General features: G+C 30.2%; 1 protein-coding gene across 1 annotated transcript in view; it reads right to left on the bottom strand.

Annotated features, from left to right (window-relative positions):
- Positions 1-2,378: 2,378 nt before the first annotated feature.
- Positions 2,379-17,538, bottom strand: part of LOC111618680 (tyrosine-protein kinase Abl-like) — a 128,173-nt gene continuing 113,013 nt past the window's right edge. Inside the window, exons 11-14 of the mRNA XM_023360244.1 lie at positions 11,731-12,207; positions 9,784-9,930; positions 5,550-5,657; positions 2,379-5,388 (exon numbers count right to left, since the gene is read on the bottom strand). Coding sequence (XP_023216012.1) covers positions 2,648-5,388; positions 5,550-5,657; positions 9,784-9,930; positions 11,731-12,207 — 3,473 coding nt within the window. The 3' untranslated portion in view covers positions 2,379-2,647. The remainder of the gene's footprint in view (positions 5,389-5,549; positions 5,658-9,783; positions 9,931-11,730; positions 12,208-17,538) is intronic.

Genomic DNA, 17,538 nt, shown 5'->3' with positions numbered 1-17,538 from the left:
AAATTCTTTTATATGAGCAATTTATCAATAATTATATCAATTATTGATGATAAATTTGTTTTCAGTTATTAATTGCATTTTACGTAATATTCAGTAATTAACTAAATCAAATTATGTTTGGATTTTTACAAAAATAACAAAGGCAAATTACAAATTGGTCTGCCAAATTATAAATAATTGTACAATTAATCTAGAACTTGCTGCCCAAAATTTAATAACAGCTTCAAATTTATAAATTGTGTGTGTGTGTGTGGTTTATTTGACACTTGAATGATGCTCATAGGATCATTTTTTTTTGTCCGTCTATGATTTTACATAAGCAACTATGTAAAGAAATAGCTGCACAAATTTCCAATTTTCTTAATTGGCCCCATGTGTACAATTTGATTTCTACGCAATTTTTGACATTCATTACTCGTCACCAATCGCTTCTCAAAATGAAAAAAATAATTATTATTATTAAGTATCATACAGAACAGGTCTAGTTTTTAAATTTCATGATTACAAATCTTCAAATATATATACGTATATGTATATATATATTTTTTTATTTTTAAATTGGTTTTAAATCATATATAACCATCAGAAAATATTTGCCAAGTGACCAATTGTTGTTCTGTTACAATTAAAATGTCAAAAAACGTTTTTTCTTTGTTACAGAAATTAAATTATGTTGTTTTAAGAAATATTTTTTTTGGTAAGGATCTTAATACTTCAAATAATCAAGTATTTCATGCTCATTATACTTAATACTGTAAAACTATTAATATAAATTTGTTTCAAACAATGATGATAATCAACAATTTACAAATATTCTTCTAAAGATAAATAAAACAGAAATTAAATACAGTATATAATGAAATAGAGAGATAAAATAATTTAATTTAAAATGTTCTTTTTTTTTCTCCCCCCTGATTTATTTATATATATAATATTTATAATATATAAACTTTTCAAAAAAATAAATGCAAAATTACATAAAAATGCAGAAAATTTATTTTTACTGAATTCTCTTTAATATACAGCTTTGTAGTAATATCAATCATTCCGGAATATTTTTTTATTGTTAAAACTTCAAGCATCGCACGACATTCGCTCTCGATACCAATCACATCAATAACTTAAAAAATTACGTCGCACATTCATACAATACATTTACTTCAAAAGTTCTGAGCAAACAAATGCTCTAATATAATATAATTTATAATAAACAAAAGGTAGCTTAAATGAATTTCTTTAGAGTGAGTACTGATCGTTATTTCAAATTCATGAACAGAAATCACAATAATTAATGGGTGCTGCCACGATGATGTTTGATTATCAATCAACACAGGTCACTTGGCAATAATTGCCTAAATAACTTAATGAATTAAACTGAAAAGTACTTATAAATCCTGTCGTCATGATCTGATCAAAATATACTTTGTACTGAAAATAACCCTGTGTAAATACAAGCTGTATTCGTAGCTACAGATGATTCAACAATAGAAATAATATCTAAATTCATCCTCGTTACTCTTTGATTTTTCTTTTTTGAATTTAAATAAAATATACAGTATTAAAATATACAGTAACAACATAAGCAAGACTATAAAATGATAACCTTCCATGAAAATGTTTTCAAAAATAAATTGAAGCTCCTGTTTCACTTCATACCATTCATAAGTGTGTAACAAGATTCTTTTTCTTTTCATAAATTTTGTTTGCTAAAAGATACTTTATGTCTCCAGACTATAAGGGTTCCTACATCACACACAGCAGACACTGACTATATTACCCAACACATCACAACAAGTAAATTACAGCATGGGGGTAGAGATGGCCTAGCTTATAACATTATTGTTCAGTATTGGTTGTCTGACAGCAATTATGGCACTGTTCACAATGAAGAAGCATCTTCGGTTATCAATCAAAACAATGTCATAAATTCAATTATTTTAAAAATATTACTTACATAGGGAGAATTCATAATAAATAATTTTAACTTGATAATTTTTTTCAAATTTAAATGATTTATATTCTACACATATATTTATATATATATATATATATATTCGTCACTNTATATATATATATAACTTCTAATTGAAAATATTTTATATTGTTAAAATTACAGTTCTATAATTAAATCATTTTTGAGTACAAACATTTGAATGTTTGAGCATTAATTTCAGTTTTTAAAAAAAATCATAATAATATACATTGGCAAAATATCTTTAAAGAGAACATATACTAATAAATAATGGCTGTTACACAACTACCTGTACGGTTCCATCTGCTGTAACTGTAGACTGTTGCAAATGCTGGGAATTATACATATAAATGACATAAAATGTACCCAATTTTGTTCTCACATTTGAGACCTTTATGCAAACTACTATATTTTTTCTTTTTTCTTTTTTTTTTGTCTTTAAGATGCACCATGTGTGCTTTGAAATCAATCATCTTTCCTGCATCTGAAGTATTTCAAAGCTTACCACCTGCCTTCACATTATGTTATGGACACCAAGAGGACACGGACTAGAAGTGACATAACAAGCGATCACTAGGTGGTCCTTCCGACTATTGATCATTTTTGTTTTTCGAGGACATTTCACACAGCAACCAAACAAAAACATACAAGGCATGGCTGTACAAGGTGGGCCAGTCATCTCTGTACAACATTGACTAGGTCTCTAACTGTATTTTGGAGGTCACAAAATAGTTTTGCACTATCGGTGGTATTATTACTGCTGCAAATCCGCAGATGTTCTCCTTGGCTTTCCAGTCGAGTCAGTAATTCACGAAACCGGAAACGACCTTGCGGAGGAATGTTTTCTGCATAGTTCCCACAAGATGAACGAAAAAGTTGCACCTTATCCGAAAGTTGAATAACATTCATACTACTGACTGTGGGAGAATTTTTCAAAGCAAGAATACTGTTTTCTAATGCACTGGATATTTCTAATATAGATGCTTTAGTGCTGGCTGGATCCAGTTCTATCTTTTCTTCCTTGGCACTCAATTGTTCACCAGTTGGACTTTCTGGTCCTTTTCCTCGTGGAAGCACCTGAGGTTTTCCAACCGTTTTGTTGAATTTTGTGCTTGGACCTGAAGGTAAAGATGGTCTTGTTCCTTTCAGAGGAGGTTTAACTGGAATCAATGGTTTAGAAATAACTGTGGAAGACTGAGCAACATTGATGTCTCCCCTGTCAGGTGATTCTCCCCTTTGTGGACTACTACTGAATACTTCGTCGGGTTTTTCAGTTATTGATTTTGAGAGCGGTGGTGGTGAACTCCTCCAAGGCCATAAAACTCTGTCTGTTTCGTCTTGCAAATTTTTATTTTCATCAGAATCCACACCTTTTTTCAATAAACGAGATTCTAATTGTTGAGCCATAACTTTGGGTGCTACTCTTCTTCCAACATCAGCTCTGTCTGCTTCATGACAGCCAGCTTCTTTTTCCCATAATTTTTTTAAACTACTTATACTCCCTGAGCTATGCCTTCTTCCTTCTTCGTCTAACTGAAGACTTGATCTTTCAGAACCTTCTGTTTCAATTTTTGTGAGATCTTTATCAGATAAAGTTTTAGATGATCCGACATCATCTTGTTTTTCATCTTCAAGTGATTCTGAAAGTCTGTGAGAATATTCTTCATTACAGGATCCTAACCTTTTATCATTTTCTATGGGGATATTATCACCTTGAAATTCAGTTTCATTTATAAACTTCTTTTCTACTTTGTTATCTGGCAGGTTTGTCTTTTCATTTTCAACTGTCTGAAGACTTTCAGAAATACCAAATGTTTCATTACAAGTAGTTTGCGAAGAAGCTTCTCCCATTTCTACAGCTCTTCTTCTTGCTTTCATTCTTAAAGTTTCAAATAATTCTGAAACTAGTTGAGCTGCTGGATTTTTTAAGGTATTTTCAGGATTTCTTATTTTAGTCGTCTTTGATAAATATCTGTTTTCATCATGCATGTAAGAAGATTGAAAAGTTTCTATTCCAGATACAGGGGGAGGGACAGGAAATTTAGCAGATGGCAGTGATGGTACATGAACGGTAGTAGCTTCCTGTTTGGAACAAGACTGATTATGGCCATTCATGGAATCTTTATTTCGATTCTGCTGTGGACTCTCTGATGTCGAACATGATGATGGAGTTGGGCTTCTCACACTATCAGAAGCAGTACTAGTAACAGGTGATCTCATACCTTGTCTACCTAGCTGTTCATCCATTGAACCACTTTTACTGAGAGACTGTTTAGGAGGACTTGGAGGTCTATCTTTTGGCCTGTTTTTTAATGTGCGACGAACTGTACTGGAACCAAAGGGCAAAGGTGAAGACGGTGATGGTGGGACACCACTTCTTTTATCTTCCGGTTCTCTGTATTTGGTGTTTATATTAATATGGCTAGAGTTTTCGTTATCTTCCTTTATGATTTTTACATCTTGAACAATCTCCATTTTATCATGAGAAGATTTCCTCTCAATTTTTTTACCACGAGGAAGTCTTGGAGATGGAACATGCTTCAATCCCCCCAGCTGATGCATTTCAGGTATAGACCCAGTTTCAAAACTTTCACTAACTTTATTATGTGTTAGATCAGATTTTTGTCTCTGTAGAAGTCCATGTGGAAATTTTTTTTGACAGTCAGCATCTTGCTGCCTAGGCCTAATAGTCGTAGCATATTTAGAAATACTATAACCCATTCCCCCACCATTCCCATTATCATGCTTGTCTCTAAGAGGTTCATCACAATCTTCATTTAGTTCATTAATTTCATCATTGTCTGCTTCAGGCACAGGTTCAGAACAACCTGTACCTGCATGTAAACCATGCTGGCGTAAAGATTCTAAATAAGCACCAATACGTGCACCTTTTGGTAAAGTTCCATACCTATTAATTGCTTTCTTGACATTTTGAACTTCAAGAGCAGCAATGTGAACCTTTTTTGTTTCAGAGTTTTTATTGGATGAATTAGTTTCTTTGGTACGTTGCTGAACATTTGGTGGATAAGTCCTTGCCTTTTTCAGTTTCTGTTTTTGTTGAGGTTGAGGCGGATTAGGAACACTTGACGTTGAAACAGCAGTTGGAGTCTCGGAATCTTCCGTTTCTGGCGTTCTTTCCTGCATATCACTTTCTGTTTCTCCCGTACTGCTATTCATTTCATGAAGTTCCTTGTTAATTGTTTCAAACATTTTTTCAAGTCCGTTCACTGTTTCTTTGGCACCTTCATTTAATTCATCAGGCAATTTGTCTTGATAAGTACTATCTCTAAAGGAACTGGTCCGTTTTGGTGGCGCTGGTGCTTGTTTACTCCGAGGTCCCGATCTTCGAAGCTGCACCACTGTTGACTTTGTAGTGATGATGCCCTGCTGTTTTAGCACAGCCGAACTTCGGACACCTGCTGAGAGTAACAATTTAATCAGAAGATTCTAAATTTACCATCAAACGAAGAACTATACTTTGGCAAAACTGATGCTGGTTTCCTTTATTTTACTGAAAGATGAATATTTATGCACACATTAGAGGCATTAGTTGCACTCACAGTTTATAGTTACTTGCCTTGTTCAAATTGCTGCCATTGATCAGCATCCTCAGCACTTATGCTTGGGGAATTTACCTGTTTCTTCCCAGAGGAAGGCGTCTGTTGTTCCAACTGTCGTTCCACTTCTGTAAACAGAATAAAGTAATTACTGTAAAATTTTATTGTACTATACAATCATTAAAAGAAGTATAAATAATGTATTTCTTCTATTAAAAATTTTATCCTATTTTCTTAATTTATTAATGATATATGTTTTTAACTCTTTTCTCCCTGTGAGCACTTTCAGGGTCATTAGATGGCTGAGTGGTGAGAAACAGAGACCAACGTATCCAGGAATTTCATTCTGGACGGGAAAAACCCAGCAGATTTAATCCTGGGTATCCCAGAATGGATATGCTGCCACTTTAACTGCTTGGCCATCTATTAATAATAACTAAAATTCTTTGCACTAGTGATCAAGTTTATTTGTAAATGTTTTAAGAGATTTACACCATGATATTTATTATAACAGAAGACATATATGTATGCATAAATTTCATAGCAGGAAAAAAGGATTAAATCAAATACAATTACTTTTGAGAATAATAATGAAGTAAAAAAAAAATTCCATGATAAATAAACGTTTTCTATAACTTTAGCCATCAAAAAAATTTCAGGTTAAATATGTTTGAAAAAGAGTACAGGTGAATCGAATGTCGTAATTTAAAGGAAAAGTCATCATCTTATTGATTGTTGATGTCATATATTTATTGCTGGACTTAAAAATAAATCTTCATGCTAGAGGGAGGGTGTTGCTATCCTTATAATTTATGTCCATATATAAGGCTTGTAAGAAAAATATGGCCATGAATTATAAGGATAGTAACACCCTCTCTCAAGTTTGGAAATCTGTATTTGTAATCCAGCAGTAAATACTATATATAATACCAACAATCAATCAGATGATATCTCTTCCTTTAAATTATGACATTAGATTCGCCTGTTTTTTTTCAAACTCTAGCTATCATCATCAAGTTAAAATATGTAAAGTTATCATAAAACATTTGTTTTTCTCATTAAATAATTTTTCATTTTATGCTAGAGCTTTTGTTATTTTGTTCTTCTATAATGTTTACATTTTACTGTAAAAACAGCAATGAGATAAATAAGAAATTCAAACATCCCCATTTAGTGATGAAGTGCATAATTGCCTTTTACTATAGCAACCAATGAAAATGCTCATTCTTTTCTGTTAAGCTCTTTCAGCTGTGTATTAATAAAGTTCTCTTCCTCCTTCAAGTACTCCACTCCTATAATAAAACACTATTAGGTTGTTGCAAATAAAATGGCCAATTTTTACTTCTAAATTTGAATGTTTATTAATTTAATTTAAAACTTACATATTCAATCAAAATTGAATCCACCAACATTAATACACTTTCCCAAAACAATACAATGCATTGCCCCTATATATATATATATATATAGGGGGTAATGCATTACAGACATGATGTGACAATGGCTTATATATATATATATAAGCCATTGTCACATCATGTCTGTAATGCATTACCCCCTATATATATATATATATATANTAGGGGCACCCTAGTGATAATTTTAAATTAACAATAAATTATTTTTATTTGTAATAGGAATTTATTTATACCATGAAATGGTATAAATAATTATTATATGCCTTGATTAACCTTGCTCCGCACATTTACAACATCCCGTGACTCAGTGAACGTTGCGCATTGACTCACGGGAAATTTGTTGAAAAAATGGAGCATACATTTAACATCGAGGTTTACCAGCAAAGGTAAATAAACAAATTAAACTATTTTAAAGTATTTATAGAATCTTTAATAACACTAAATAATTATTTTTAATTAGCATTGTGTCTCCTACCATACGATAGGACTACCTCATACTTTTGTTGAACAATAAATTATTTTTATTTGTAATAGGAATTTATTATTTATACCACGGAGAATAATTAAAAAACAAATAACAATTCATATGTTAAGTGGATCAACTTGCCTCATGGGAATTTGTAAAGAACACCCATTAGGGAGCATCCCGGGCTACTAGTTTGATAGAAATCACAAGAATAACAAGCCAAAACATCATTAAAGGTACTTTTTATTGCATCCTCTTCCTTGAAGACTTTCCTTGCCAAAAAACTGTCCAAATGTATAAAAAAGTGATAGTCTGTTGGAAAAAGTCTGGAGAATAAGGTGGATGGGGAAGAATTTCATTTGAATACTTTCATTTTTGTGACAAATAATTAAAGAACTACAGACTTCCAAATGATGCTCCTTATGTCTCTCACTGCATTTGTGTAGTACCCATTTGTTGAGTTTCTTGACTTTCCCTAGCATGTTTAGATGGATGTCAAGAAATGGTTGAATAATGTCTGGTGTGTTCAACCTTTCCACGATTTGCCAGACAGTCAGATGATGATCAGATTTGATGATGATGATCAATTCCGATTTTTGAGATTTGTATTCCCAGTATGATATTTTTGAACCAATGCCTGGTGGCCTGCCTACTTACAGAACCTTCACCAAAAGTTTGTTAGTATTTCGGGTTGCTTTGGATGCATTATGTCCCTGTTTATACCCAAAAAAGAAAATTATTCAATTTTTTTTTTTCCATGTCATCAGAAAAAGTACTCTTAAACATGTGAAACTCACAATATAAATGAGATTACATTTTTAAATTCACATATTATGTGTGTTCTTCTAATTGAAAACATGCAACAGTGTTCACATGGAAAAAAGTTTTTTTAAAATTTAAAGTTACCGGACTTGCAGTTCAAGGTTGGTAAGTTTAAATTAAAAAAAAATGGCCATTTCATTTGCATTGACCCAATATACTGGTAATGTGAAGCAAGATCTCTTAGCTGCTTTGGGCCCCTGTGCAATTGCACAGGTTGCAAACATGGTAGCTACACCACTGTTTCTTATATGGTCTGCCGAAAACATGCACCTTATTGTCAGCATCTTCATCAAGACAAAAAAATTTTGTGTTGACAAATTCAAGAGAAAGTAATGCTTGTGGCTTTTTTGATGTGAAAAGCACTTTCACATGCACTAGCACAGTGCATGATGAGTTTTTCCAATGGTAGGCCTGTTAACAAGGAGTTTTACATTGGCATTCTTAGACACCTCTGTGATTCACTAAGAAAAAAATGATCTCATCTATAGTAAGCAAAAGCTGAATTCTTTATCATGACAAAACCCCAGCACATTGTGTTTTTCTATTTTAATGGATATCTGTTTTTAATTCATTAAAAACAGATATCCATTGACAAATGGATCTGTTTTTAATTCATTAAAAACAAATATCCATTGACAAATCCAAAATATCTGTATTTTCACAGTTTTTTAACTCACTTGACCTTCTTCCTACAGACATTCATCTTCATCAAAATGAAAACTGTACTAAAGATTCAGAGATTCAAATCAGCAGCAGAGAGGAAAAAAAATGCTGCAATAATTGCATTCAAAAATGTACAACAGAATAAGCTGAAAATCTATTTTAATAAGTGATATGAACTTTGGTAGTGTGTAGTTGCAGAAAGTGATTGTTCTGAAGATGGTCTTCTGTAAATATTTGCACAATTAATATGATGACAGTTATATTAAAAGTTTGGTTTATTTTTGACTTTACTATATATTTATATTCTTTTTCTTGGAACAAATATTTTAGATTTAAAAAATGGAGGTCACATTTCCCTTCAACAGAAGTAACAACATTGGTAAAAGAATATAAAGATAACTTGTAATAGATTTTTTTAACTATAATAAAGCACAATACTTGATTATAAAGATTGGAATTCTTTATTTCAGTATTCTATGATTCAGCAACTCCCTTGATCCAACTCTGCTTTTACAGTAAAATTGTAATGTTTTATAAATTTTTTATAAATATTTAATAAATTGTAAAATTCTATGTAGTCTGTACTGTAGTTTTAGTTGACAGAAAATACATGTTTGAAAATAAATGGCAATGGCTATTTTCATAGAATGTTCATAAAATTATGAATTTCAGTATTACTGTTTTGCAAGAAATCCTTATTGATAAAATGAAGTCAGTTTATTTTATGTTTGATGCATAAAAATTAAACAAAAATTCACTTTGGTTTGAGTTTATGCAATAATTACAAAATTTATATTTGTAGACTAGTGATGATATCATTTTTTCATTTTAGTATTATTATTTTACTTATTAAATATGTGTGTATGTATTAATAAAAATTATTACCTTCTGTAATACTAGAATTCTGAAACATGGTTTCCAAAGTATGATGGATATCTTTAAAAGTTGGTCTCTCCATAGGATCCCATAACCAACCTAAAACAAAATATGATTTTAATAATGAATTAAAATAAAAAAATTGATTATTTAATATTTACCATAATATCTTCTATTACAGCAAATTAAATAAATTTTAGAGATAAAAAATTAACTAAAATTTTCTCAAACCGAATATAACTGATGGACTTAGTGGAAAAATGATATATCCTGCTAAACCACAAAAACAAGTTACTGTATTAACAAATTTAGATTTATGCATCATCTATCCATCTACTAAGAAACTTTCACTGTTCAGTTGCATGGACCATGGATTACAAATCCACATTAATAAAATATTGTGAATTAAAGTACTGGTGAATTCCTCATTTTCTTCTCAAAAACTTCTTAATGTGATATATGCTGTTTTTTCACCAAGTCCTTCAAAGAGAATCTTGAACTTTATATATTTTTAAACAAATTAACAGCAATTTCAATATCTTAAAAATCTGTTATGACAAACAAAAAAATGCAGAAAGACATTTAAAATTATTTATGTATCATTATATAATGTGACCTCTACGTGTATTTGATTTACATAAATTTGATACAACTAAATATCTTCTTTTATAGCTTTTTCCTGTTTACAAGACAAAATATTTGATACAAAGAATGTGCAAACTGATATTTATGAGAGCAAAATTATTCCCACATGCTCCAGTTAGATGGCTCATAGGTTCCAAATCTCCATTTTTTTTTTTCATTTCATTCACAGTGTGTTTTCAATTGCAGAACAACAGGTGCCTCCAAGAGACTTGTAACAATCAATTCCTTCCCAAGCAACTGGTATCTTCTTTTCTATCAGTGATTACAATTTTAATAATTAAAAAATTACTTTTATTCTTGCTTATTGTCTTAACTAACTTTTGTTTTCTAACCATTAAATAAAGAAATATAACATATATTTGTTTCCTTTATGCCATATTCAGTTTTCTCATTTTGTATCAGCAAATAACCTAATGAACACTTTCACTTTATTTCATATAATTATCAATCAATCAGTGATTCTAAGTCTTTTGTAACACGTTAATGTTAGAAGTTGCAGCTTTATTATTTCTATGTTAACAATGTAAAAAAAACCTATTTTATGGAACTACATAAGTTTCTCTAGTACTTTCATTTTATATTGTCAATGTTTATATATAAACCTCTCAAAACCAATTATTATTAATCAGAGATGACACCTAATGCCTACCTATGGTAACAAATTACTTGAAATTTACTTATTAATAGTAACCGAAAAATAGCCCAATGCATTACAGCGATTGTCTGACATTGACTTTAATCAATGTTATCCAACTAGCAGCCTATCAGATCAAATTCTCTTGTTCCTTAACTCATTAGTATAATACCAGTGGGTGCTTGTGTGCATTCTTAAAAATCAATGTTTTTCTTACATCAGAGCTACTGAATGAACTAGTTCTTTAAAATGTTCCATTTGATTTGTATAATCTCCAATGTCTCAGTTTGGTCTCATGTCATAACTAAGGTCCAGATTTTTGGGTGCATTTTTAGAATAGATTGGGTGCTTGTTTGGGTGCTTTTCAATGCTGTATTATTAAGACAACAACCAACAAGTAGTATTATATTTACACATAAAGATAAGCATTGTAATTTACAACAGTAACTATTTCAATGTTCTTAAATGTGAAGTTTTCTCGTTTGGAGGATAGAATGTCTTTATATAAGGAAAGAGATTTTTCTACGTCAACCAAGACTAAGGGTGCATTGTTTCATTTTTAATTGGAATTCTAGTTCAGTGAAATTCAAAATATTTTTCAAATCGGGATTTTTTGATAAATTAAATTTGAGTTTGTCCGGGGCAAAACTGTCCAGTACATCAAGCACCTGACTTACAACATTCCACTGATCCTGATTTTTCAGTTCCATGTCTTTCCAGCTTGTTGATTTTATCCACCAATAACTTATATGAATGCATGGAGTAGAGCACTGTGGTCACTACTGGATCAGTGACCAGTTTTTTGACACTGTTAACAACCACAGAATCACCAGGAAGAAGTTCGTTGATAAATGCATTAATTTTCTCAAAGTTCTTGCAGTAGAATACCACACTGTTTATCCAAGACCACCAACGAGTAACCACTGGACTGGGTGGTAATGGCAGCCCAGTTATGTCTTGGTACAAGTGCTCCCGACTAGGGCACTTGAAAAGAACCATTTTCATTTCCGAAATGAAGTTGTTGGCCTTGCTATATTCTACATGAATACATTCACATACTCGATGTAGGGCATGGGCAAGACAAGTCACATGCTTTAGATTGTTGTAGATGTACTTCAAATTTGAGAATGCTGACAACATGTAAGATGCTTGATCTGTAACGACAAGCTAAATCTTTTTGTACTGAACACCATTTGGCCACAATTTGATGCAAACATCATTGAAAGCTTAGGACATTGTAGTTGGTACATTTTGAAAAACATTGGTTGTACATAGCATCCAGTCAGTGGTGCAACAAGAACATTCAGCATGTACCGTTTTGTGGAATCCATTGTTTTGTCCAATATAAACACTACAGGATTGTCTCCGACAATGTCCAAGATTTTAGATATTGTTTGATCATAAACTGGTTTCACATAGTTTTTTCTAAGAGTGCTCTCGTTGGGGACAAGCTTTCCTGTATATTTCTGGAGAAATGACTTAAAGGTTAGATTGTTTATCTTATATAAGTGTATATTTGTCTGCAGAAGAGCAGTCGCTAAATCTGCATAAAATGTATTATTAGCCTTCTGAGATTCTTCTCCTCTTTGAAATGAGGCCCCTATAAATGTCTGCTTGAAATTTCTCCTTTTCTGTTTGCCGAACTCATGTGCCACCTGATTTTCATTTTTCTTGGTGTTTCACATCAATCAAAATCACATAATCGCAAATAAAAAGTTCTTCACTGTTCCGTCTGTGCACATGCCTTCATCTTTAAACTTATTTGCTAAAATGTTCAGTTTAGATGAGGACAATTTTGCCATTTTCTAATACTGCCGACACAGAACAAAGGAAATTGGAACTATTGTGCTCAGAAGTCAAGGTAAGGTGACCTCAATACAGAATTTTTTAGATTGTTCTTTTCTTAGAAAAGAAAACACATGTTGCAGATTTTCAGTGAATCTGTTTATATTCTTAGAACAACCCTAAGGCTTAGTTGTTCAGTCCAGAAAATTCCCCTTTACCCCCCTTTCTCTCAACAAAAGAAGAGAGTAAGCTAATTATTGTATTTTTTCCTCAGCATACGTGGTCTGGTTTAACAGATTTGTTTTTTTCTCACTCAAATGAATGAATAAAAACCACCAAAAAAAAAAGAGATAATTGTCAACATATTCTTTGAAAATGTAAAAAAAAAAGGGAAAGCTGGGTGCAAAATATATAGTTTGGGTGCTAGTCACTGTTTTGGGAGATGGTTTGCATTTTGGGTGAATTTGGATGCTTAACAATTTGGCAATGAGTGGGCCTATTGCACTAAAACTGACGTAATTTGTCTTTTACATGCTGCCCCTTTCAAAAACCGAGTGGGTGGGGCACCCAAAAATCTGGAACTTAATCAAAACATATGACTACTGACGTGATTTGGCTTATATGCTTTTCGAAACGCAATGTTAGTTTCTCATACCAATTTGAACTTTCTTGTTTACTGATGGCAAACTTATCAAAATGTTGTAATTAGAAACTTACCATATGTAAGTGGGCTTCAATAAAATATTTTGTTTTATATTGTTAACTATGTTTTTTTTTTTAAAATATGAGTACAGTAATGAGACTTATTCCATAAAAACAATGGAAAAGATTGTAAATCAAACCTCTTAAATAAAAACAAGAAGATTTTCTGAATGAAATACATTCATAAATCAGTCCCACTATATCATATTTATATATAATTTAAAATAGAAATTCTTATAACTGCTTTTTAATTAAACTTTTTCCAATTACTAAAATGTATCTATTTTCTAATTTAGAAATCTATTAATATCTGATGTATATGAGTATATTAAAAATTTTGAAGCTCAAAATATAACAATTCACAATTTCTTTCCTAGCAATTTTAAGTTAATTAATTAGTCATTGAGAAAACTGATGTACATTGATTGTACAAGATACATTTTTGTGATCGTTTTAATTTTGAAAAAAATTAATAGGAGACAAATGTGTATTTTATAAAAACTATAAATTGGAATGAAAAAACAGGAAACAATGTGTTATCTAGTTCAAATATCAGTCTGATCCAAAATCATAATGTGATTATTTTTAAGGATCGTTGCTGAAAAGTGTAGAGAAGATGTTGTGTTAATTAAAGAAATTTAAAGAAATTAATATCAGTAATTTATCAAAAAAAAAATAATGAGCAAATCATTTATTGTGATATTGTCACAATGCCAGACTGCAATTTTTAATTAATTTAATTTAAAATATATCCTCACCACCTCAATTTAGTAGTGGCTTGCCCCTGTACATCATACTTTTCCTTTAACAATACAGCTGTGCCAGTCATCTATCTAACACTTTTCAGGAGAAAATGGTTGAATTGAAATAATGTGACTTCCAATACAAACTGACAGTGCGTAAGGTTTCCATATCTGGTCTCATCTTTCATTCGTCTAACTCTATTCTCAAGATTAAGGAAAGATAGACAGGCAGATGGACAACAGTGGGAATTTATAGGTCTACAATTTTTTCAAATTGCAGCCCAACAATGTATTATCAGCAAACCAATAATTAGCATTTATTTGTTATTTTTGCCAACAAATGACATTATGTGTAAACCCAACAAATTCAATGTAAACAGAAATTAATTGATACATATAAAACAAATGAATGTTTTGGGGTAGGATGTATGACATTATTTAAGTTAGAAGTATGTTGATGTAACTGCTGAGTTTCATAGCAATTGGTCAAATGGTCTTCTAGGAGTGTATAGCAAACAAACAAACAAAAACATTCTCATTTATAAATATAGTTTCATTTTAACACAATTTTGGAAATCTTCCATACAAAATTTAACAATTTTTTTAGTGCAAACTCTGCTATTTGATATTTTTTTTTTATTCAAGTAAGCATGTGTTTTGTCTAAAATTGGCCCACAGATTTTACAATATTGAAATTTTCAATTTGTTTTGTGCCTTTCATCAGGTTTATTTTAATAAAAAGTGATAGTGCAATTTTTTTCTTTCTTGTCCTAGCTTTCCTATCAACCAGGTGTCGTCATTGCTTTCACACTGTCACTGTGTTTTGATTTTTATAGATTAATCTTCATATTTAGTAAAGTTTATTTAAACATGTTTAGATTAAACTTTTTTAATTGTAAATAAGTAATCATTCATAAAAATGACAAACAAAATATAGCAGTATCTTGGTACTTGAACTGTTCCCAACTCAAACAATTCTGTATTCAAACACAAATTCTGGAAAAAGTCACTCGGTCCTCAATTGAACAAATGTAACCCACTATAACAAATTTTTTATTAACAACATATTTGTCATACATAAAAAATTTTTATGTATGACAAAAACATAAAAAAAATGGTGTTGCTGATATTTCTAATCAAGATCAGCAGTAACACTCAAAAGGCGATGACACTTTCTAAAAAGAAAAGGTCCTTGTTTAACTAAAATTAATATTAATGCGTAATACACTACATTTAATTGCAATTGTTAGTTAATTATTGATTGCTTTAATAAGCATATTTCTCTTACTAATGAAAAAGAACAGTACACTTTTGTTTACTTTGCATTAGTCCTTTGTTTCATATAGCATAGATTTGCATAACATAGCACTTTATTGGAATGTAACTACTGCATTATATGAAGAATATCTGTATATTCAAAAATAATAAAAAGAAATTTGAATTTATTTCTAATTAAATTTTTGTTGAAAAAACTAAAGATGAGTTTTTATAAAATAAAATTTTAAATTATATTTGCCAAAATTATCCTTGATGCATAACTGAACATGAACTGTACTAATAAAACTGAACAAACTATGAACTGTAAATAATAAAAGGAGATAATATGTTATAACATTAAACTTATCTTTAGGCTTTAAATCTTTGTTTTCTTATTATCACTAAACAAATGTATCAAATATAAACTAATTGGCTACTCAAATTCTTAATTTTTATTTCACTGTCAAATTATGTGTACCTTTAATACCTTTAGTAAAAGAGATTAGAGGGCTGTCTGATTTTCAGTATCGGACTTAGCCTTATAGAAGTAGGAAAGAAGAGAAAGCATGAGATACGAAGTGTGAAAAGAAAGGAAGATAGGAAAGTGTGAAGTAAGAGATTGGTATTTGGAGCGCCCGTTCCGGCATTTATTAAACATAAAATAATATTTACAATATGTACAGTATGGCTATTTGCCGTATAGAAGTAACTTGATTACAAATGGTCCCGACAATTTTTAAACATAGTAATAAATAATGTACAGAATAAGTTAATATAACACGTATGTAAAATATTCCAAATATATTGTCCACATCTCGTGGAAAAAAAAAAAAATTATGTGTACCAAAATTTGTGTTAAATTTATTGATAAAGATATTGAAATTTATGTTATTCTTATATGAAATTTTTATGACAATCACAAAATAGCCAATAAATATGGGTTTGATTGATTAAATATAGTGAACAACAGCCACCGACGAGAACAAAAAAAAAATGGTTTCAGAAGTTCAGAGGTTATTTCGTATATGTTTCAAAAAGAAATGGTTCCTGAAAAAAAATCACAGCCATTTAGAGTTGACCATTATTTAAGATTTGGCTGTATTTTAGGATTATATCAAACAGATTAACAAGTGACAATATTATCAATCTGTAGTAGCTTATAATTTGATTAATTTAATTACTTTATTAATCTGATTCTAAAACTAATAAAAAATGTAACTCTATAATTATGTTGAATTATATCTGATATATTATAATTAATTATTCTGAATATTCTTAGTAAATAAATAAAAGTCATACAGTGTTCTGCCAGATAAATTCTTCGATGAACACCATCCAGAATAAGAGAATTTGTGTCATTTTTATCTCCTTATCCTTCAACATTCATCAAATTGGTTAATTATTATACAAATAAGTTTTGTATAAAAGTTATCATCAGCAAATATATAATAAATAAACATATTATTGAATTCTAAATGTGTTGAATTGAAATTGAATTCTACTTTCTATAAATGAAAACAAAATATTGTAAAAAGTTGAAGTAAAACTTTTTACAATATTTTACAATTATTCATTTTCAATCAAATTAAAACTACTTGTACTAACTGAAATAAAATTATTTTTAGCATCTAAGTTCATTATTGGCAATTTAAAATGGATTTGCAAGAAAAATTATTATTATATTTTATGTATAATGAATGGTTTCCTTTCCATAATTTTAGATGATAAGAAGTCTAGACACTAACAATAAACAAGTTCATTTAAAAATATAAAAAAGCAACTGGATAAATATTCAAAAATCAACAGAGATATCTTACATATCCAGCAAAAAGCATTTTAACGATAATATATTCAATGACCATCATCAAGCTATCATAACATAAAATATGAATTAATTATCAAAATATAATTTTTGTAATGTTCTATTTAATATTCAGTTTGTATTTTACATTACTGCCCAATGATTGTCACTTAATACAACAAAAAAATGATGTTATC

The sequence above is a fragment of the Centruroides sculpturatus genome, unplaced genomic scaffold, assembly GCF_000671375.1.
Source record: "Centruroides sculpturatus isolate CEXI.00-Female unplaced genomic scaffold, Cexi_2.0 scaffold193, whole genome shotgun sequence".
NCBI classification, from domain to species: domain Eukaryota; kingdom Metazoa; phylum Arthropoda; class Arachnida; order Scorpiones; family Buthidae; genus Centruroides; species Centruroides sculpturatus.
The sequence above is the reverse complement of the archived record's forward strand: the minus strand, read 5'-3'. Positions and strand labels throughout refer to the sequence as shown.